Raw genomic sequence first — 23,407 nt, forward strand, 5'->3', positions numbered from 1 at the left:
TATTGATTGCTTTGTCATAGGGTAAATTTATTAAAAAGCTATAGATAGGTAATGTTGTTGGCAAAGGTTTATTGCTTCTGTAATTTTCTGGATTTAAGTGATTGTAATGAAATACATGTATTTATTGTAGTATAATTTCTGATCATATTAATATTATTTTTTCAGAATTAAGTTAATTATGTTGCTGAAAATAAGTCTATGAGATACTTTAAAAGCTTTTAGTATCTTATGTGTAGTTATGATTTGTGCATAAACCATGCATGTTAATCTTCTGGGCCTGCAAAATATTGGATTTTGCTTTATTTCTCCTGAACTTTTCCAATGACTGGGAGAAAATTTGTAAGTCTCATAGGTCTTGTTCTTTTTTATGTCTCCCCTTAGCCTTAAATAGCAATTTTAAAGAAGGCTAATTATCTTTTCCAGATTTACTATTTCTTCTGGGACTCACTTCCTCTGTGTGCATAGTGACTGAGCTAATAAAGAAGTTTGAAAGAAGCAAGGAAAAGATCCAGAAACGTGGAAGTTCTTCATCAACTTCATCTTTTCTTGATGTATGATGCATATTGCATTCTTGTGTTTGCAGACTTAGCGATTGCTGTCTAAAGATGTTGGAGAAAGCAAAACACTATCTGGAGGATAAAGAAATCCTGAGGGCTTTTGACAAGTCCTTTGTTTCACTGGCTAATGAGGAACTACATGTTTCAAGACTGTTTAGAATTTAACTTCCAACTGTGGAAGTAACAAATGAAATTATGCAACTTTGGTAACATTTTTCCTCAAACATAAATTTACTTTTAAGATTGAATGGTATTGTGGGGGGGAGGGGGCAGGGATTAATTTAAAGAAAGATCTAAGCCCAAGTCCCATTTTCTGCACTTAAAAGATATAACTGTGTAAAATCCTTCTCTTAGATATAAATATTTTAGTTTGTTTTTATTTAAAGCATTGTACTATTCTACTTTTATGGTGGTGGGACTTTGCTACTAATACAAGGATAAAAATATTTCAGAGGCATTCCACTGGGTTTAGAGTCTGTCACAAGAGTGCCATATTCTAGCTACTGTATTTATTTACTTTATCCTGCAATGTGTAAGCGGCTCAAGTACCTTGTGCTACAGTTTTTTTGTATCCCAAATTTGGTTATTTTTTTGCACAGGATGTGACCGCTGTCGGATCACTGTTTTTCTTTTCTTTTTCTGTGATTGAAAAGCCTATACTGCAATTTGAAGTAAATGTTTGCTTTTCTTATAAGTGTGTTGTCTCTTTGTTTTAAAAGAAACTGGCATTTACATGAAGTGAACGAGCTTGTTTTGATATCATTGCAGATACAGGCTTTGTTTCATGTCTTGTTCCATATTGGCTTTAGCTTATGACTATGAGATCACTTGAGTGATTTATAAGACAATAATTATGGAAATTATCTGCAGTGTACTGAATTAGAAAATTAATATAATAATCCTGGCTGGGCAAAAAAACCCCATCCCTCTCTCAAAGAAGCTTCATTTTCCTTCCTTCCTGTTCATAAAAAAACTCCCCTTTTTCCTGGTAGGGTAACTTTGAATTTTAACCTACAGATTTACTTTTGGGGTTAGAAAAGCATTATAATAGATTTGTTTTGACATTGTAAAATTATTTTTAATATATTACAATGTCTGAATACTCTAATATTCACTGTTTGGAAATAGTGCTTTCCTTCAAAATAGTTCCTTGCATTTCCTGAAAGGATGATGAGATGACACTGATGACAACAGGGCAAGACTAACACCTAAAAGCGTATTGAAAAAAGGATGTCTAAAGGTCTCTGTGGAGAGTCAAAGACACAGTGGTATTTCTTTCCCTTGTAAACTTGTGCATGTGGATCTCTCCTCACTGTAGCCTGAAAATGTGGCATTGGCTCAGGCCCATGCTGTCACAGTGCTCCTCCTGTCATTTGAGGAGGTATTGTCATGAACAGACACTGGGGTATTTCTGCAGTTGCTATTGTGACTTGCCCCATATGCTCAAAAGTGCAGTACAAATTTCCTTGTTAATATTACTGGACTTGTAATTCTTCCTTTTGCCTGTGGGACTCCTAGGAAATTTGCCAGAAAATGGGGCTGCAGACAGAACATGAATGCACATTCAGTCTGCTTTATACATGCAGTTCCTCCATGGCTCCACCTGACCCTCAGTATGCCCATAACACCTGGACTACCAATGTGCTGGAGATGTGATCGTGTAAAGACAAAGATCCTGCAGCACTTGGTCCTCTTCTTTTCCTGGGGCTGTTACCACTGAGCTGGGAGGGCCTGAACAACATGACCTCTTACAGAAATGCTCGTGTCTTCAAGCAGAACTTTCTTTCTTACAGCAGTTCTGCCTTTCAGAAGTTGGACAAATTTGACAGTTGTTGAACAATTACTGTCTTTGGCAAGTGGGACTGTAACTGTTCAATAGTGATTAGTATTTCCAATTTCAGAACACTTCATTAATAAAATCCTTAGTATTCATTAATAAAGACAGGTAGTAAAAGCTGACAGTGCATGCTGATGAAGAATCTTTCAGACTTTGATTTTGTGAAGGGACAGCAGCTGTATCTTTCACATAAGTCTCGTGGTTGATACTCCTCCATGGGATTTGACTGCTTTGTGATCTGCTCTTGGTTTTGGAGTCCCAGAAATCTAGGTGAGTACAGATGAATGCTCGATTGTTGTCTTAGATTGGAATTGTCATTGCAAAGTCTTTAAACAAATGCTACTTTAAACAAATGTTACCAAGTGCCCCTCTCCCAGAACAAGTCCCACTTTCTGAATAAGGTATGTTATTCTAGACAAATAAAATTTCAGTCTCTTAAAAATTTTGCCTTATTGCAGGGTGGGCTTAGTTGAATGTAGTTCACTTACATTTGCCAGAAGTTTTGGTGCTGTGTTTTCCAATGGAAGGCAAAATACTATTAAGTCATAAATCTAGTTCAATGTCATTATATATAAAACATGCCTGGACTGAATTCCATTGCCATTCTTCTGGCTTGTCTTGTGATTCATTAGCACCTTACAGCAGGTTAGAGAGATTTTTTTTTCCCAGAGTAGTTGAATCAATAGTGGGAACTTTCCATAAAAATAAAGAGGCATTTCTTATGGTGTAGGAAAAAGCAACAACAATTAACTTGCTTCTACTGAAGCATGGAATAAAGAATTTTGCTTTAATAAGTAAAGGCCCTTTATTTTTTAATTTTCCTTCAAAGAAGATGGAAGACCTATAATGAGTCAAAAAGGAAAACTGTAATACTTTAAATTCTGCATGGTAACCCTAGAATCAGTAATTATTTTCTTCAGCCTACAGGACTGGGTTTTGCATGAATCTGTATCATTCAATTAGCAATAAAGAACAGCTGAAGTCTGCATTGAGAACATATTTCCACTACAGTAATTCTTAACTGAGTCAGCTTTCCCAAAGGCATTCTCAAAATGTCATGTGGCCATAGCAGTGTTTTAAATCCCAAAGTGGAATATTTGACCTTATTCTAATCTTCTGAATTATCTAATTGAAAATATGGTTTCTTAGCAACTCTCAAGAATTTTTATGATCTCCAGCAGTTTTCTGATATGGGATTTAGAGTAAATAAAGATCTCTCTTCTCACCAGCACTAAGAAAGTGGAATCAAATACACCTGCCTTTTTACATTTAAGACTTATTTTCAATGTGACTATTTCTGATTAAAAACTAGGGAATTACAGGCTTGGTAGAATAAAGCATATGGGATCATAATGGAGAAGAGGATGATTTGGACAATAAAGAATTTGGTTTTAGTTAGTAAAATCAATAACTAACCCCTTTCAACTTTTTACTAAAAGTCATCTGATGGAAATGTGATGCTGTAGGCTGCTGTACGTATAAACCTATACAGGAAATGGGTTGTGAGGCTCTGGCTTGTGGTTGGGTGTTCGTGCCATCTGCTGGTAGTTCAGTAAGTAGCAGCTTTTGTACTGGAAAAAAAGTTGTATCTTGCCAGGACAGGTTCTATCTCAAAACTAGTTCTCTCTTTAACGCAGATCCATTATTTTCTCATTGACTACATTTGGGCAGTATTAACACTCAGCTGTATGGCATGGGAGATCTCTCCTCTAAATCCTAAGATACTGTGAGTTATTTCCATTGGAACAGAGGTAACAGGGAGCATAAGCAGGACTGAAAACTCGAGCACACAGTGCAGGAATCAAGCTTGAATGCTGCTAAGTTATGGGCAAAACTTTGATGATTAGAAGTGGAAGTCATGATTTTCCTAAATGCAAGAAAATATATGTGGATTCTTGAGAACAAAAAGCATAAACATAACTATGTTTTACATAGGGAAAACCAATAGTTTAATAAGAAAAGTATTTATATAAATTGACTGATTATGCTGGAAAGTTTGCTAACGCAAAGCAGTGAGAAATAGATTATATAGGATTAAAAAAAAATTGGTTTTCAGTATTACTATGTAGATAGCAAGGGTTTATGAGGTAATTAGTGTACATAGGGAAAGTCAGAACAGGTCTGGTTTTTAGTATAGCCATTGTAGAAAGAATAAGAGTGACAACAGCTTTAATAGCAGAGTATTTACACAATTACTGTGACAATTACTGAGAATTAGCAAACCTGTAGAAACTTGCTCCCATGTGACAGCTTTGTGTGTGCATGTAACTCTTTCTTTAACACATCACATGGGGAAGGGGGAGAAATAAAATCTGAAGTTTCTCCCTGAGTATTGTCAGAGCCTGCAATACTACAAGCATAACTTATTCAGTTGTCACTGAGCAAAGCTACCTCTCCCTGCCAGTAAAAGTACTCCACCAGTAATGACTGATTTTTACAGTATTTTTAAACCTGTGAGTTTCTATTTTAATCTCAACTGTTAGACTGTGACCACTGTGTTCCTCAAACACAAACTTTAAAGTTGGATTGTTTGTAAATGAAGTGTTCAGGGCGATGTGGCAGAGCCAACTATAAATGTTCAGGAAAAGAATTCCTCTAAAATGCTGAAAAACTTTGCTTCATTTTCAATTAGACTGATACCCTTAAAGAAAAACAAAACACCACAACTTTTAGACAGCATTTCTTTTATACAAATATAAGTTACAAAATGTAAAGTTACAAAATGCAAGTTACAAAAAGGTAAATAAAAATCCCCTGAAGCAAGGTTTTTGGTAAAGATTGAATCAGGAACTTGTGTGAAAACAGTTAAACAAATTCCAATACAGTCATATTTTAATGTTACTTCTTTCATCAGCATGGCATTAGAAGTTATTCCAAGAATAATGCTTTCAGTCATCCACTTCCAGTGCTGCAAACCTGTTAACATTGCATGAATGCTGAGTTTCTGGCACAGCATGTCGGGTGGCTGTTTTTTTCTTATGAGATGCTTTCCTTTTTTTGCAGGACTCTGATTTGGTCTTGGTCATCTTCTGAAAGAAGTCTGGAGAGACCACTGACTCCATGGTATTTAACAAAACCAGATAAAGCTGAGCCATTTTTGGAGATAAGAGAAACAGATTTTCCACTGAAGGTGCTGATTTAAGCTCTTGATACAGTCTGTGCACAAGGGTCCCAGTGTAAAGCCTGCCCAAAAGAAGGATAAAATCTGCATTTAAAATTGCACCTCAACGGGACAAGTACAGAAACATGTTGTTGGATGACAAAAACATACAGTATCCAACAGTCAACTCCTATGCCAAATGTATTTTTCTTTATAACTCCTTTTAAGAAGGGAGTTTTGCTGTAAGTAAACCAAAGGAGTTTGACAGAGAAAATGAAACATTCATTCCATCAGGGGAGGGGCTTGTGTGGAAAGCAGATCTCTGGAACAACCTTACCTACTTAAGTCTGGCTCAGAGAGAGGAGTACCAAGTAGCTGGTTGAGATACAATCCCATCTGAAGGCAGCACTGCCACTGGCAAAAACTGTGTGCAGCATCTAAATCAAAGTCGTTATTTTGCACTTTCTTTTCCTTCCATTTTAGAAATTCGTTATATGCAACACTGTCATCTTCAGCAGGTAGAACTGTGGGATCTAGGTTATAAATAAAAAAATAACTTGGAAATAAATGTTCTGCTGTGAACAGTACAAAAGGTATCTGCAATATATAGAGTAATGTCTTCTCCCTGGTTCTACCTGAAAGGAGAGTGTAGCCAGGTGGGGTGGTCTCTTCTCCCAGGTAGCAATTGATAGGGCAAGGAGAAATGGCCTTAAGTTGCATCAGGGGAGGTTTAGGTTGGACATTAGGAGGAATTTCTTCCCAGAAAGGGTGATTAGACACTGGAATGGGCTGCCCCAGGAGGTGGTGGAGTCACTGTACTTGGAGGTGTTTAAGGAAAGACTGGACATGGCATTCAGTGCCATGGTCTGGTTGACAGGGTGGTTTTTGCTCAGTCATGGGTTGGACTCTGTGATCTCAGGTCTTTTCCAACCTAATTGATTCTGTGTGATCAAATCCAAACAAGCTTTCCACCTCACTACAACCCACCTGGAAACCTTGCCAGTCTGGTTTCTATAAACCAGAACTTAAAGGAACTGTATAACTCTGGCATGCATCATCTTTACCATCAAAAGAAGGACTCCTGCAGGAAATGTCCATAACCCTAACAGGTATAAACATTACTGAAGCAATTTCTGTGATTATATAATACTTTCAAATTTGCAATTCATAGACAAAAAAAGGTTCAAGAGTAGTTTTTTGATGCCTGAGCATGTTAAGCTTATTTTTTATAACTTTTATATCTGAATTAATATTTTGATCCTAAAGAAAGTACTTATGAAGGCAAATTAATGTTTTACAATGTGTTAAAGTACTGTTTTACCTATATAAAATGTTAAATTGATGGTTAGCACTTTTTCTTTGTGCATATCAACGCATACAGTGTGACACCTCAGGATATAGTGCAAATCAAGGCTAATTTTTCTCAATTTGGACAACTCCCTATAAGTGCGGAAAAATGAGCTTTGGTCTGGATTTCTGTACTAGATGAACACCTAAAATTGTATTCTTTGGAGACATACCTGGATCATCAGTTATCCTCTGCAGTTCTCCAGAAACTATCATTAGAAGCAGAGCCTTTAATTGGTTCAGCTTAACTTTTGGTTCTGAACAACGTATCCAGTAACATGTTACAGCAACAGGGAGTTGTAAATGACTTGGGAAAGGTTCTAGGGAACTCATTTTCACTCCCAGAGTCTCCAGGAAAAGCATCTGACGGCATGAAACAGGCACCTGAAAATAAATTTAAACAGTGGAGGTAAGAGACTTGATCTGTTGTGAGCAATTTGTAGAAGACCAATAAGTTCCTGGTTAAATTAGTTACCGCTATAGGTTTTTGATAAAAAATTATTTCAGTTTCATAGATAATCTGAACAGGAAATATTTTTTTAAATACTACTTAAGACTTTTAAAATGGCACAGTTAAACATCAGGGAGGAAGATAAAAGTAACTGGTAAGTAATTCATTCCTAGCACATGTTCCCTTTTTGCTGAGCCATTTAACTTCCAGAAAGTGATGTTGTAAGCTTTGTCCACACCTCCATGCATGCAGAATTGCAGCAGGCTGCTCAGCTGCAATCCGAGTGCTTTGTAAACCTTGATTAGGATTGTTTTGCCTACTCTTAGGCAGACACTCCCACAACAGAAGAGCAACTGAAATCAGTTTTGCCTGGAGCGCTTTAAATGCTGAATATTTCTTCTTCTAACCTTTTGTTCAATCGAGATTTCCTATATATTCACTAAGGAAAATTGTTGTAGTAGCAAAGCTCAAATTCATTAAACCAACAGCACACACACCAATGTTGAAGTAAGGTGTCATTAATGTCTCTCAACATGAAACTTGATTTTTTGAAACTCTTAAGTGTTGCGTATTGTTTAAAAGGTGTGTGCCAATAACCTGTGTAAAGTAACCTGTACTATGGACCCATAGCTATCTGTAGCATTTAATGGGTGTAACAGTGATAGACTTGGTTCCTTTACAAAGGAGCCACCAGCAAGTGATAAAAACATTCAACATTCAATATGTCAACAGTCAATCTGACTGCCAGAATGGATAGAGCACATGTGCCTTAAAAATGCAGAATTAAAACATATGGATTGTACTTCTGGACGTTGCAGAAATTTCTGCATACAAAACCTCAGTTATGCAACCTCGAGAATGGGAGATTACTTCCCATTATGGCAAGAGTTACAGTGTTAATCATTAGAATTTACACTGAAGTGCTACAATGGTGACTGGAACTAACCTAGTACAACTTTCCTGTGGTTTACAGGTGTTTCTCAGGTGCTGTTCTGCTCTGTCTGGCAAGCATGAGAGCCATGTTAGCAGGAGCATACTCGGGGCAGGTAAAGCTGCTGGGCAGCTGCAGCATTCACAGTTGGAATAATGGCTTCTAGTAAAAAGGCATGAGTCAGATTTTGTTTCAGAACACTGCTCTGAAACATTACACAATGATCAAATACTAATTAGGTTTTGTAGTGCTAAAATCAGACTTTCCTAAACTACATGAAACTGAAATCCTTTCCCAAAAAAGCAAGTATTAGTTTAACAATACATAGGATGAAATAAGGGCTTCCAATGAAAAATGCAGGGAGTATTGCATATACACACAGACTACAACTTCTCATAATTTGTCTTAGTACACTTGGAGGGGGCAGGAAGGAAAGGAAGTGAAGACAACCTGATGTAGCTTCATATCACTGATACTTCTGTGTTACAGTAACTGTTTTTGTGTCACTCGTGACACACTGTTAACTATGATCTGTTGTGACAACCATTTACCTCCATTAACTTGTCCAAAGGAAAACGATCATCACAAAAATCTGGGGGTAGGCTTGCTGCTTGAACAAATGTTTTTTTAAGTGTCTTTTGGCATCTGTCAAATTCACATACAACGGGCAGCTCGTTGGTCTGCTTACTTGGAGAGGCATCTTCAGTACTGCGAGATACTCTCAGAAGCAGTCCATAGATAACTTGTCGGATAGGCAAAGCCGTGCCATGAGCACTGGGTCTCTGCATGTTCTCCACCTGAACGCGGAGGAAGGTACTTCTAAGGATCAGGGCATTGATGACGAACGGGGCCAGCTTACCTTTCGCAAAAGCATCAAGTACCCACTGCGGCACGTCTGCTTTCCTGGCAGCCTCGCACTCATAGCTCCCATTCTGAAAGAAGTCCTCGAGATTCACGTCGGACGGAGCATAGTCCTCCATCGACGAGCACAGAAGCTCCCGTATTTCTTCCCTCTGGTGCTTCTTGAGGTATTTCAGCACGTTGTCCACGGCCTCGGCGGGCTCCGCAAACTGCGCCAGCCATTTCAGCAGCCCCTGGAGGCGGAGGTGCCTCCCGCCCCTGCCCGCCGCGCAGCCCCTCGGCAGGCGCACCTTGCTGAAGAAGGCCTCTAGCGCCTCCAGGCCCACGAAGTCGTTGCCGTGCATGACGGCGAAGAGCGGGAGCAGCGCCTTGCTCAGGCTGCCGAAGTGCCCGCAGAAGCGCTCGGCGGAGAAGCAGCGCGCGGGCACGAAGCACCCGTGCGGCGCGGCGGCGGCGGGGACGCGCACGCTCCGCCACTGGAAGTGGGACAGCGGGCAGTAGCCGCCCGCCAGGTCGAACACGAAGAAGTCGCTGTCGAGGGAGAGCACGGGGCAGCCCCAGCGGTTGGCCAGCCCGGCGATCTCCCGGTCGGCCTCGGCGAAGCACTGCACGAAGGGCACGCCGAGCCGGCCCAGCGCCTGCACGAAGGCCTCGCGGGTCAGCAGCGGCGCCAGGCAGCCGCCCGCGCCCCGGGACAGCCCGTGGGCCGCCCGCAGCTGCTCGGCGGCGCGGCCCCGCAGCGTGGGCAGCTTCCTGTCCTTGGCGCCGCGCCCGCCGTCCAGCACCACGAAGGGCGCCACGCCACAGGCTCGCAGCACGCCGAAGAAGTCGCGCACGACCGCGGCGAAGGCGCCGTAGTCGCCGCCGCGTCGGAAGTCGGCGTCGGGGGCGAAGCAGAGGCAGTGGTAGAGGCTGCTGCCGTCGATGACCAGCTTGGTGTCCCGCACCCGCAGCTCGGTGAAGAACACGCCGCGCTCCTCCACGAAGCCCGTGAGCCCCTGGACGCCCATGGCGCCGGAAGCGGTGCCGGCAGTGACCCGCGCAGGGGGGATGGCCCTCCCATCCCGGATCCGCTTCCTCCCGCTCCTCCCGCTCGGGCGCCGCGCGCCGTCTCCTGGCGACGGGGCCGCCAACGGCGCGGGACGGGCTGGGAGCGCTGAGGGTCCCGGGAGCGGCGGCCGCTCCCGCCCTGCCGGCCCCAGGCCAGCCCCAGGGCACACGGGGCACCCCCAGGCACCGCAGCCCCGCCGGCGGGACGGGCGCTGGAGCGGCGGGAAGCGGCGCGGACCTGCGGCACAGGGAGTGCCGCCTGTCCCGGAGGGGTGAGGAACGGGGACGCCGCCCTCGCTCCCCGCTATGTGTGTATTACCCGGTGTTTTGAGTCTCACACAGTCTTGAAACAAGGTAATAACACCCCTGAAGTTGTGCTAGGGAATCTCGGCTTCCCGAATGTGCGCCAGAGAGATGCTAAATTTGACAGTCGAGTGCATTTGTCCCCCTTTTACCGTCATCCTCAAACTCCTCTGCTACCAGCACTAATACTAAAATTTAGTTATCATTTCTCTAGGAAGAGTAAAAAACTGAGCTAAGTAAGGTGATGTCGCTATAGCCTTGGGTTCGTAAAGATGTTGCTAAAAAGAAGAATGGAGCCAGTGTTAAAAAGTTAATTTTATAATTTTTTTTTCCATTAAGGAAAAAAACAAGGAAAATCTCTCTTCTTTTTTTTTTTTTTTTTTTTTTTTTTTTTTTTTTTTTTTTTTTCAAAACATTTAAAGGAGCAGGCCAGGGAAGTCATCACCAGGAAAAAAAAAATCAAGGTGGTAAATACTGAAGATATTTAGAGCTAAAGACTTAAGAATTTGTGCTGCAGGGGATGAAGGGTGGCAAATGTTAATGTAAAACAATGGTTTGTAAGGAATAAAAAGAAAACCTGATAAAATTGAAAAATGGCCTTGATTGGCAAAGAAGGGATTATCTTGGAAGCAGAAAATGTCAGAGTATCGTAGCTGTTGCTAAAGAAACCTGAAGGTTAATCTTACAGAAACTAAGAAAGGTCAGGGAAGAAGCTGAGATGGTTTGCACTCAGCATGTGTAGGTGGAGCTATGAAACCCTAACCAGCAATTTTCCTTTAGTTTGAAACACAAAAACGAAGATTTAACTCTAGGCAGGGAAGAAAATATTAAAAAATAGTGAACCAGACAATGTAATTGCATTGGTTTGGTTGGCATCAGCAGGCTGCCTGGCTCTGAGATGGGACTTGGGAATGGTGCATGGGACAAAGGAAACTCCTTACCAAAGATACTGGATAGGGCATACTGAGATTTGTTTTAGGAAAAGAGAGCTGGAGACTTGATTGCTTTGGGTTATTGAACTTTAATGAAGCAATTGATGTTGCTTCTTGGGAAACACTTGCTCAGTGGGAGGTGGGCGCTGGTAGGAAAGGAACACAAGGAAGTTTGGGCTAAAGGTTTGAGTGAGTTAGGAGAGGCTGTGATTCATGTACTTCTTGAAGAATCCATCAGTCTTATGGCTGAGTGAATCTTTAAGGTCTGTTGGCTCCTAAAAGGCATTTCTTCCCAATGCAGTGCTCAGCAATCCACCTCTTCTGTGCCGTTAAAATGCACCTGTGATGCCACAATGGCAGTCACTGGCCCCTGCCTCATAACACTCTTCAGCAGTAGACACTAAAGCATTTCACAAAGTTACATGATAATTATTACTATTGTTATATAGGGAAGGAACTTGAAGCATAGAGAGTGAAAGGTTGGAGGCATTATTAGAAATAAAGCACAGAAGTTAAACTTAGTTTAAACTTCAAGAGCTACTTGATCTTAAGCATGGTTTTGTGGTGTAAAGGATTGTCATACATTCCTAGGCCCAAGTAAGTAGGAAAATTTGAAGGCGAGCTGTGTTAAGTGACTTTAGAAAGAAAAAAAAAGTGTAGATAGCTCAGCAGTTTTTCTAAGTGCACTTGTTTCCAAAGGAATTTATGAAGGCATGCATAACACAGTAATTATGAGAATATAACAGTAAATGAAAATTGCATAAGCTTTCTAGAATTGGCAGCATAATATTTTATGGAGTTCATCTTTCTGCCCTCCCATCCTCTACACCTCAACATGATCCATTTGAGCTCCTTCAGACAGATTTGGAGTTACAGAGAAATAATTTTCTAGCTGACATTCTTTCCTTAGCATTGGAATTTCAAATTTCTTGTCAGTGTTGCTGAAAGAGAACAAAGAAACAGTATTAGGAGTGCTGTAGTTTAAAAACATGCAGGATTTGTATTATTAAGATGTCCTGTGGTAATTAAAATTTATCTGTGTTTCATAACATGGTGACAGTGCAATGTCAGGCTTTTTGGTACAGTGTGACAGCAGCTCAGCAGATGGGTGTGAAAATAGGTAAATAGGTTCTTGTGCCTGTACACACACACACACACACACACACACACACACACACACACACTTTGTTGTTGCAAGATGCAACTCTGTTAGCTTAATTTAGGCTCTTCATTCATTTGGCAGAGAAGCCAGTGACTTGTAACCTAAAGTTGTACAGCTTTTAAAATTAGGCAGTTTGTCTTTGCTCTTCCAAAACCACCACCAAGACAAGGAAAATCCTGTTTACGTGCTTGCCTTGGCCTTGAAATGATGTGGTGAGCAAAGCCAGTGTGGGCTTGCTGCTCTGCAGTGCTGGTGGATGGTAACAATAGCAACACTGATCTTGCAAGACCTTTGCTTGTTCCAAAGGATCTTCCAGCAAAATGATGCATGTAGCATTATATAAAGCAATGAAAACAATATTGTTTTGTTATGTGCAGTGAAACACCTCCCCTTTTTCATTTGGAATGAGGAAGGCTGAATAAACAATGTTACTCTGAGTTCGTGTTGAGCAGTTGAAAACCACAGAAATGCCAGAGCTTTGGCCTTTGCAGTCCTTATGTTTGCAGAATCAGTTAGACAAGAATTCCCCAACCAAAGCTGACTTGTTGGAAAGGTTGGAAAGGGGAGTTATGAAAGGGCACAGTGAAGGAGAAATGAACTTTAGGCAGAGTTGGGTTTGATTGGAAGTCTTGCAGATTTTCTGTAAAACTGATTTGCAGAAGATACTAGTAGTGAGTCATGGTGAAGTTGTGAGGTCAGCACAGGAACAGATGGTGAAATCTGAGGGCTAAATTTAAGAGCAGAGAAAACAGAGATGAGAGAGAATCAAATTAGGAGTGGAGGTTATGCTTCAATATGTACAAAAATCTTGAAATTAGCATCCTGAAATGCAGATATTTTTGGTGTCAGGTACTGTGGTGGTATAAAGACAGGTGGTGAGGAAGAGTGCCATATCTAGGGGAACTGTGCTATCAGTTCAGTGAATTAATTTAAGGTTCATTTAGAGGAAGACTGACTATGTCATCTACTTTATCTGGAGTTTGTTTATCAAGTCTGCTGCCTGCAGTTTAGCACCTAATGATTCCACTTAATTTGTGTTTGCTGCAAGCTGGGTACTGTAAACACTGCCACAGAATTAAATGAGAAGTTTAATAAGAAATATACATTGACAAATCAATATTTTTCTGTTTCAAGTGATTTCTGTGAACATCCATGGAAGAATAAAAGGATTTGAAAGCTACATCCTTGAGAAATTTGTGTAGTTTTTGTTACACAGAGAAATGCTGAAATTTCAAGAAACTGCTAAGCATATCACTGTTGCCAGATTTAATTCTGCTTGCTCAGATGCTGTGATTGCAAGAAGATACACTATTCAGAGAAAACTTGGCAATGGAAGCTTTGGAAGTGTGTATTTGGTTAATGACAAAAAAGCAAAACAAGGAGAAGAATTGTAAGTAAACCCTTCACATGCTTTAAATAAAAATGTTTGGAACGTATTTCTTGCTTTGTAGATATTTTGTTTGTATTTGTGTCTCATCTCTCAGTTTGGTGTTATGTTGCAACCTTAACTGTCTAACTTTAGTGAGGATGTAAGGTAGAGGCAGATTTTTTTGATAATGCTTAATTGGATGCTTTCAGGAATTGATTCTGTGTTACTGTAAAGACTCAGATTGTTGGAGGGGTCTCAAAAAAAACCCTGTACAGTATCAATGACCTAATTTTATAACTGAGTTGTCTGAATACAACCTGAGAAGGAAGAGGTACAGAAATTCCAGTAAACACCTTTCTATTTGCTGTATACCTAACTGGTAGAAGGTTTGAATTTTTCTTTTTAATTGCCAGCAAATCTTGATAATTTTTTTAGCTTGCCTGAATTTGGAGAAGTCTCTTCAGTTTTATTGATAAACCCTTTGGGATCCTGAAGCCACAATGAAAAAAGAACATTTTCAGAGTGTTGACACTCCTGTGTCTGGGTTTGATGTTGGTTTTTGTGGCTGGACTTCTGTTGTGTAGAACTTTTTGTCTACCTTAATACTTACACCAAGTGAAATTTAACTATAAATATTTTTGTTTTATTCAAAAATATTTGTAAGGCTCTTTGTCTAAAGTCAGAAACATCTAATCAAGTTGGTCCTCAGCCAGAAATATATAATTCCTTTAAAAAGGGGGGATTTACTGGTCCTTATTGATGGACACATTACTGAGCACTTATATGATTAAAAGGCTTTTTCTGATTCATTTGTGCCTCACTTTTGCTACTTATGGCTACCCATTATTGGCAATATTGCTTTAGTAAGAGTGTAACCAAGACATAATTCTGTCAATTGTTTTCCTTCTACATCAGTTTGCAGCTTCTCAGGTCCTTGGATTACAGTTAGTGTCCTCTAAGCTCTTAGCTTTATTTCACATGGCTTAAGCAGTTTTGACTCTGTCACAGACTTAGCTACACTTTTCTCAAAATAATGTTCTTCAATGAAATATTTCATTAAAACCAATAAACCAGTATTTTTCATTTTATTTTTATGTTAAAAGATGGGATGACAGGAACTACCTGAACTTCTAGGACACTTCAGAATTCAACTGTTGCTAAACTTATTCTTGCAATATTAACAGTATAATGAAATGTGGGTCTCACACATTTGCTGCTATAGCACAACCTGCCAAACCTCAAAACAAGGAACATTCCATAAGCTTTTAAGTGGTTATTTTCATTTTTTTCTTAAGAATTTTGAGTGACTGCCTTGAACAAACATTCACTGCCTGCAGCATTTCATGCCTGCGTTTTGTTAGGGATGAGCCTGAGTCTGTGCTCTGCTATCTTCAGGACAGAGACTGAATATCAAATGAAATGTTTTTGGTTTTAGTTTTAATTTTTTATCAGTCTCTTTTTGTGACCACAGTACAATAGAAATACATCAGCATTTAACCAGCCCAAGTGCTCTGAGATGCACAATGCTGTGTTTAAGCCTTCCATCACGAGGGGGTGCTCGCCTATCACAGTTCATTCCTTCCTTGCCTCAAGCGTGAATCGACGAGGGAATCCCCCCAAATTTCTGCCACTTATGTGCTGGTGGATGACAAAAATACTGTCCCAGCTGAGCATGAAAGCACAGGTTATTTATCATTATATTTATAATGATATAGAGTGTAGGATTTAGAAATGCTGTTTTTTTAAGGTGTTAAAATATGCTAGAGTCACATTTCAATACTGCTTTCAGATAATCTCATATGGAACCGTACTGGTTGTTGCTTGTGTTATAGATATTTTTGAATGAAAATCTACGTGGTTAAAAAGAATGATCTTAATACAGCTCTGAAGGCACTTTGATAGAAATAAACCCACAAACAACAGAACTGTGATTTCTGCAGAATTAGAATTCTATTTTTATTGTTTCAGAGATGATCTAGAATGTGCTGAGTGTTATGTACTGTGTAAATACAGCCACAGATCATTTCCTGAAAACTACAGTAGTCTAAAGCACTCTGAAAAAATATAGGAATAAATCATAGGAATACTAACTCTGAATAAAAGTGACATATTGCTACGGGAGCTGTTCAGGGATATCTCTCTTGATTTTCCATTAGTCACTGTCTACAGAATGAGTTAATGCAGAGACTAACAGTGATTATTGTCTGATTTCAAGTATGCTCAGCAAAGCTTCTGCATGATTCTAGGAACAGTTTTAGGTTGTGCCTTCTATTTTGTTGCCTCTCAAGGATCATATCTGTGGTGAGTGAAGTGTTATGCACAGAGTTGCTTCAGCTGGGAAGAAGAGAGAGTTGATTGTTTGGAGCATACCTCAAACGAACAGATTTATTTCACATAAGATTTTCAGGGCTGCTCAGGCCAGCAGTGCCTGCCTTTCTAAGAAGTACATGCCATCTTCATGCTTCTCTCCAGTTCTTTGTATGGATGGGATCAGGATTATTGCCTTCCTCAGACCATACTAGATCAGTATGATATGGTTGACTTGTCTAATCTATAAACATTAAGTTATGAAGTACCGCAAGTATAATGCCATATGTAGATCCCTTACTACAAGTCCCTCTTAAGTGTTGCATTCTATGACACATTCCTTGCCTGTAGCTTTAAGTTCCTATCTGGGTTTTTTTTGGTTGGTTGCTTGGTTGGTTTTTTGTTTAGTTTTTTGTTTGTTGTTTTTTTGAATGCTTGTTTTTTTGGTAAATTTTATTTTCTGGTGGAAGAACTTTTGTTCCTGTTGTAACATTCTCATTGAGTATGACAGGGGGTTAAATATCTCAGATACAAGTCCCTGCAATTTATGTGAAAGCAGCAGAGTAGAGAACAAAAAGAATGCCCTCATAGAGAGGTCAGAACCTGGGAGGTTCTTCACTATGAACAAAGTCTCTCATGTACTAAACAATCTATACAGGAGAGAGATTATCAATTTCTCCCCTTCTTTTGGAAGCAACTAGATCAGAATTCATATCTTAGACCCTAAAGTCAGTTAAGCACAGGAGACACATCTGTACAAAGCAAGCTTCTTAGTTCCAGTTTAGACAGGATGTCTTACTTTGTGAATTATTTGATATTTATTTGTTCCTGGACAGTATGGCTCTAGACCTAACCAAAGCAGATAACTTGGTTAGGTTATAAAGAAAGTAGCAAGATTGTAGCAGCATTTTTGCATCTAAGTAATATTCCTGCAGTCACTTCTATGCTAGTCCCCCTGAATATTTTCTCTGTTAACAAAAACAGGTAAAAGACAAAACGGTTTACAGCAGAGATAAGTTCAGCACTAGCCTTGAAGGACAGCACCTTCACTTAAAGAAAATGAATGTCCTGATCAATTGTGCCGAGGGAAGCTCTGGGTTAAGTGTCACTGATTCATAACCAAGTATGGGCAAGCAGCTGAAGCACACAGCAGGCAATAGGGGCTGCTAGTTCATAAATATTCACAAGGTATTTATGTGTCCCTGTGGTGGAAGGGACATGCTGACAAGAGCCAAACTCCCTGGACTGCTCCACTGTGTGGAAACTGTGGGGTGTCAGCTCAAATTCTGCATCTGATTTGCATTATAGCTTTAATCCAGACTCATGCTAGGATTCCTTGGAAACTGTGGGCTTAGCTGAATAATTTATCATGTGACTTTCAATTATTTATGACTTCTTATAACAAATGATATAAAATCTAAAGGTGGGAGCGATTTGTTCCTTATGAATATCCAAGTGACAGTCAGCAGATTGCTGTGTTGTCAAATCCCTGTGTTTGCTGCCTATTTGCTTCTCTGAAGGTATTCCAATGGAATGGTCATTTGATGCTGAATTGATTAAAACAGAAACAAATTACTCCCTGCCATTTGTTGTGTGCATATTCATCTAATTACGCTGCTTTCCTTTATTCTTCTCTTTTGTTTAATAAAAATCCCCAGAAAGTAAAACTGGAATTTATAGGGCATTTTGGATTTGTGAAAGAATATTCACGATCCTCTTGAAAACTGATCAAAGGTACATTTGCTGTTGGACCTTCCTGATTGAGGTTTATTTTTAAATAAGCTTTTCTTAGTAAAAAGTGCTTGGTTCTGTCACGTATACCTCTGCTTTTTCATGTAAGGCTCAGCTGCTGTGCCATGCCGGCTGACGGGGTACGGTCATGCTTGGCCCAAATAAGAGACCATAAAAGCATTGACCTTGTGGATTTAGCTAGAGCAGTTTGAGAAGTGAGCCTTCATGAGCTTTCCACTTGAGTGGCCAAGCATGACTTTCATATTCTGTGAGCAGTGTTACAGCAGTCAAAGCCTGGAGTTAAGTGTCTGAATAATTTCCTTGCTGAAGCTCTGGAAGGGCAGCTGATGCTCTCGTGCTGTAGTTCAGAGTACACCTGCAATGGAGGGAGTGAAACTGTGAATGTTTTCCTTCAAGTTTGGCAGGCAGTCCCAGCTGTGGCCACAATGATTTCAGATCTAGTGCAGCCCAATACAATCCTGATTCAAAGACAAGTTTGATAACCTTGGACTCACCCAAAGCAGCTCTCACTGGAATCCATGTGGGAAGATGCTTTAGTCCCTACCTCCTGCATCCCTGTCAGTGCCCAGCTTTTCCTGCAGCCCAGCATGGCACAGTAGGGCTCCTCCAGCTCAATGGAAGAAAGTTTAGGACACTCCTGTGCTGGATAAGGTTCTGTAGGTGCTGCAGGGTAGCTTGGCTTTGAAGCACAAGATGTGAGATTTCACCCTGCCCATGCTGGTGATGGATTTGGCAGTTTAAAGTCACAGCCATGCTGCAGTCCTTTACACAGGCAATTACTGTGTTAAATTTTCTAGTTCTCTCATAACCAAAACCATAAAACCCAGCATTCTGTGGCTTCTTTGGAAGCAAAAGATCCATACTGGAACATGTTGAGACCCTTTGTTTGGCTTGTGTAACACAGGTGTCTGTGCAATCCTCCTCAGTGCTGTCTGATACAACCTTTATATCTGCTCAGTCACCTTTATGAGCTTTGGTGGTGTTTATTTTTAAGGGCTTTTTTTGTACTGCTTTCCTTTTAGTACACCTTTCTTAGACTAAGTATGGGAATAAATCACACAGGACTCCATTTTCTTCATGGTGGAAAAAGACCATTCTTTATTCACATAACTCCTTTTTATAGACTTTTACAGACCCTGTGTGGGGCTCTAATTGGTTAGTAGTTTTCTTGCCAATTATTTTATTTGTTAGTAACAATTTGTTTTTCTGTATTGATTGGTCACTCAAACACTCGGTGTATATGTGCAGGGAAGTTTTTTGTGAAAGATAGTTTTCATTTTTCTATGGAATGGTGCAAAATCAGTTTATGCAGGTGCAAGTTGTTTTTTACCCAGGAATAGCTTGTTATGTTAATGAATTGCTCACAACAGGATTGCTTTCACATGGGAACTTTCAAAATGCTAGCTTTGACAAGGCCGGCTACTAATTCCAGGAGGGCAGGCTCGTTTTTATGAAGTCTTTATGATTTTTCCACCTTACTGCAACAGTAAGTACCCTACTTTTTCTTTTTTGGTGGGACTTGCCCATTTGACTGGGGAGGATTCTAACTAGGTCTTTAGCACATGTAAGTGGGAGGCAGCGTGCCTTGAGGGAAATACTGCTTGGGTCTACAATGGATCTTGTCCCCCACAGAGCCAAGCTCCCAGGAGCTCGGTGCTGCAGCACTCACCACCTTCTGGTCTGATGTGCAGGCAGTGAGCAGAGCTGGTGGATGAGTTCATTGTTTTGAGAGTTGTCTACAAGTAACATTTTCAACACTGGGTGGAGAGCTGTGCTTAAGGCATTATTGGTGAATTACCTTTCTTTGAGGTGCACGGCAGAGAAAGAATTTAATGATTTTGTAATTCAGCAAATGCCTTGAGATTGCTTCTGTCTCATTCATTTTGCTGAAACTAATTTTCATGCATTTGTTAGCTAGTTTTAGTAAGAAAATGGGGACAGGTGCAGTATTATTATTTAGGTTGAGCTGTGGCCACCTGCCTCAAAGATACTGTATGTGTTTGAAATATTTGAATATGTCTATATACTGTATTGTCTTACAGGCTACCCTTGTTGGCAAGGTGTTTCCTCTCAAGCCTGTATCAGGGTGGTTTGAAATTCTTCCATGCAGAATGAGTCTCCAGTTTTTTGTTGCATTCACTACATTTTAATGATAAAACTGGTGCAGTGAGTGGAATAAATTCTGGATTTGCTGGACAGTCACTGTACTTTTCCCTATTTTTTTTCTGTTTTGTTGCTGTGCTTATGTGACTTACTAGTAACTGTAATTCCTAGTTCATTGTTTTGCTTACATCCACAGTGTGCCCTTCAAGTGTTCTAAAACTTTTTAATGTTTCTGGGTAGTTGCTTAAGTTTTAAATCGCATGTGTTTCACTGGCTGTTAAGACCAGAGTATCATACTCAGAAGGGCTTAAAAGTATTGAAAGATTTTTATCTAACAATAGATGTTATATGCAATTAATTTCCTCAGCGTTGCTTGATTCCCTTTGCCTTTGATTGTAGACTGTTTAGTAATGTGCTTTTGTAAATCTATAAACCACGCTTTTATATTTTTAGACAGTCCTCTCCTTTTTTTTTTTTTTTTTTTTTTTGTACTATAGATACTTGAATGCATATCAAAAATAAACTTTGAAGGAGATGCCTGATGGAAAGAGTCAAGTAGGGAGAGTGAATTTTCTCATTAAAGTTGCAGCAATTACTGTTTAAATTACTTTTGGGAATGAGTTCCTCTGGAAGGTCAATACTGTTGATATAAATATCCTTGCAACAGTGAAAGGAACATAATTCTGCTTACAAATATATTTAAATTCAAAAGAGAACCAGTTAAATTTTGCATTAACAAGTGTTTTAGTTGAAATTATGTGGAATGCATTCTTACAGCATTTTTAGTATATCTGGTTTTCCTTCAGAATGCCTCTTGTTCAAAATAGTCTGTTTTCTGTGAACTGATGAATATAGATCTTGATATGAGGATCTTTCTTCAAAATTTCTGATTGAAACTAATTTAAAAATTCAAATTAGTTCTTACAGAAGGAAAATTCTTTTTTGGCAGATGTTCTGCCCAGGTGAAGAGTTATAACATGGCAATTATGAGATGTTTAATCATATTAAAAAGCTTGAAGACAAAATTCTGCATTCAGCCTTGAGTTCTGTGATGGTGTCTCCTCTTGTTTGAAAGCAAATGTTAATTAGAAGAGAGCAGTTAATTGTAAAGTATATTGTCTGTGTAATGAAATCACAATACTGGTTTAGAAGATTTGTTGTGCAATTTAAGTTTTTCAAGATACAGCAAATAAACCAATTATTTAGTCCTTGCTGTATTTCTGAAAAATCCCATTTAGGTTAGGGACAGCATGATGTTTACTTGCATTCTTAAGCAAGACTGAGCTGCAGGAAAACGGTCGGGTGAACAGTAGAGGGGGATAATGCAACATGTAACCCTAAAGTATCACTAAATAGAAGTGCATTAACAGGTAGTAGTCAGTATCTCATCATCATTTTTAGTAATTTTTCTGTTAAGACATAAATTCCTTGTGTTTAATCGCAGTCTATTAGTATTTGATTTAGAGCTGAAACATATGAATGGACTATAAATGTATTTGCATTTTATTTTTCCATTTCTCTCTAAGAAAAAGTTATATTTTCAAAAATATGGCTTTAGAGAAAAATTCATCCTTTATTAATCAATGCCTACTTTTATTCTGCCTTTTTAAGTCAATGTAGATGGCTACCCAAAGTATCCCAAAGAATTATTCACAATAAATGCATTTTTATCTAAATAAATAATTCAATTTAATCACTTGTTTGGTTCTATGGAAGATAATACAGTTGCTCTGCTTTGCCTTTTAATTACTGGGGTTTTTTTCCAAAATTGGCACATATGGTTGACCAAAAATAATTTAAGTTATGCCCCTTTGTATAAATGACTTTTCGTAGTGCAGAAGAAAAGGATATAAACTTTATTCCTTGAGGCTAACTTATTTCAACAGTGTTCTCTTTCTAGAAAATATATTCAACATTTTTTGGGATACTAATTAGGAATTGTTAATTTTCAAATAAGCATAAACTGTTTTCATCATGAGTTGGCCTGTTCAGTGTTAGTGCATATGTCAGAGCATTTGAAAATTTGGCATCTTGAAAAATATTTGTAAATGCTGTAATTGTGACTTGCTGATGGAAATGGAGAGTGAATCATCCATTTCACTTGCAAATTTAAGAAATCTCATTGCCATTCAAAGATATTAAACAAGGTTAAATTAGTTAAAGTACTTATTCAGAAAATGAAATTATATTTAATCCATCTGCAGATATTACAGTGCTCATATAGTGATTGAATCCATAGTGGTTAACTCGGGGACTAGTTCTCAGTGTCTGTGAATGTTCATGAACAGTGAATAGGATATTTTGGGTAACAGAGAAAACAAGTTGCTGCTGGCTCTTCTGGCGTAGCTAGGAAGTCAGTAATGTCCAGGGGGATGACAAAAGTGCAGCATTTGATTGAAGAAGCTATGCAGCGATATTTGGTATTGAAAAGGAGTTAAGGCTTGACTAATAAATCCACAGTGGACATGGGAATCCCATGTTTCAATTCAATTTTAGAAGTTCTGTAGTAATATTTGGGTCTGAAAGGCTTTGGATAATGAGTAAGCATGTATATATAAGGAGAAATACCAAACAGGACTTGGTTGCTTTTCACTGGAAGTGTGGTAATCCTCTTGATTTTCCCAGAGAAATCAAATGCTCTTCATTTACTGTGTTTCTTTCCTTAGCTAGAGCTAAGAATTCTTCTAGGTAGTACTGATTAGTGTATGCTGACTAACTGTATTTCATGGTTTCACCAGCTTCCTTTTTCTCTAACAGATAGATGCATGTCTCTAAATTATCTGACCATGCAGACACTGGTGTCCAAATATGATGGATAAAATGTAAAGAATGACTATTTGAATTTTTGTTGCTAAGAGGTCAACTGCAGAAAAGAAGCAGCAGTAATAGTGGGTGACTTTGCTCTGTCTATAGGCATGTGGTGCCTTTCTTACCATATTTCCCTTACAGTTTTAATGCAAGCTTTCTGCATGAGGGTTGTCTCCTCTTCTTCATTTTGGTTCCCATTTGCAGAGCTGTACCTTCTCTCTTTGCCATTTGATAAGTAGAATAGAAGGCATCATTAATTAGGCAGGCACTCCTTTAATTTCATTGTTTGTGACCAATTTCAGATCCAGTTACAGACCCAGTAAGAGGTGATGCATTTTTTACCGAATTGCACGTGGTCCTTGTACTGAGGAGTTACCAGGGTGAAGTGGCAGTCCTACAGTGGTCAGCATAGATAGAAATAGAAGACACAGTTATGGGTTATGTTACGATTCTCCATAGTGGCAACTCAAAACCTAAATAAAATTATAATTAACTGCAGTTAACTGAAAAATTGCCTTTGTAAAATGAAGCTGTTTA

General features: G+C 39.3%; 3 protein-coding genes across 12 annotated transcripts in view; 2 read left to right on the forward strand and 1 right to left on the reverse strand.

Moving 5' to 3' along the window:
* The window catches only part of ATP2C1 (ATPase secretory pathway Ca2+ transporting 1), a 61,836-nt gene extending 60,585 nt beyond the window's left edge, over positions 1–1,251 (forward strand). For all 7 annotated transcript variants that reach the window (XM_063155740.1, XM_063155699.1, XM_063155688.1 and 4 more), the window contains one exon: positions 424–1,251. In XM_063155740.1, the coding sequence (XP_063011810.1) occupies positions 424–557 (134 nt within the window). In that variant the 3' untranslated portion in view covers positions 558–1,251. The remainder of the gene's footprint in view (positions 1–423) is intronic.
* A 3,861-nt stretch (positions 1,252–5,112) lies between these two features.
* ASTE1 (asteroid homolog 1) lies at positions 5,113–10,099 on the reverse strand. The gene is made up of 4 exons (XM_063155762.1): positions 8,775–10,099; positions 7,015–7,225; positions 5,832–6,027; positions 5,113–5,577 (listed from the first exon to the last, which is right to left on the reverse strand). The coding sequence occupies exons 1-4, from the start codon at positions 10,092–10,094 to the stop codon at positions 5,283–5,285; spliced, it is 2,022 nt and encodes a 673-aa protein (XP_063011832.1). The 5' UTR covers positions 10,095–10,099; the 3' UTR covers positions 5,113–5,282.
* A 264-nt stretch (positions 10,100–10,363) lies between these two features.
* Positions 10,364–23,407, forward strand: part of NEK11 (NIMA related kinase 11) — an 82,360-nt gene continuing 69,316 nt past the window's right edge. For 2 of the 4 annotated variants that reach the window (XM_063155772.1, XM_063155779.1), the window contains exons 1-2: positions 10,364–10,488; positions 13,666–13,921. In XM_063155772.1, coding sequence (XP_063011842.1) covers positions 13,752–13,921 — 170 coding nt within the window. In that variant the 5' untranslated portion in view covers positions 10,364–10,488; positions 13,666–13,751. Of the gene's footprint in view, positions 10,489–13,665; positions 13,922–23,407 lie in introns of those variants that run through there. The other 2 variants (XM_063155784.1, XM_063155792.1) reach the window with 2 other exon arrangements.

This window comes from Melospiza melodia, chromosome 1 (assembly GCF_035770615.1).
Source record: "Melospiza melodia melodia isolate bMelMel2 chromosome 1, bMelMel2.pri, whole genome shotgun sequence".
In the NCBI taxonomy this organism is placed as follows: Eukaryota; Metazoa; Chordata; class Aves; order Passeriformes; family Passerellidae; genus Melospiza; species Melospiza melodia.

What these genes read in the sequence shown, in the direction of transcription:
- ASTE1 (XM_063155762.1), bottom strand. Translation starts at nt 10,094, where the DNA reads ATGGGCGTCCAGGGGCTCACGGGCTTCGTGGAGGAGCGCGGCGTGTTC. An exon ending in GAGGATAACTGATGATCCAG is followed by an intron (nt 6,028 to 7,014) that starts GTATGTCTCCAA and finishes TTTATAACCTAG; the next exon opens with ATCCCACAGTTCTACCTGCT. An exon ending in TCTGAGCCAGACTTAAGTAG is followed by an intron (nt 5,578 to 5,831) that starts GTAAGGTTGTTC and finishes TCTTTTGGGCAG; the next exon opens with GCTTTACACTGGGACCCTTG.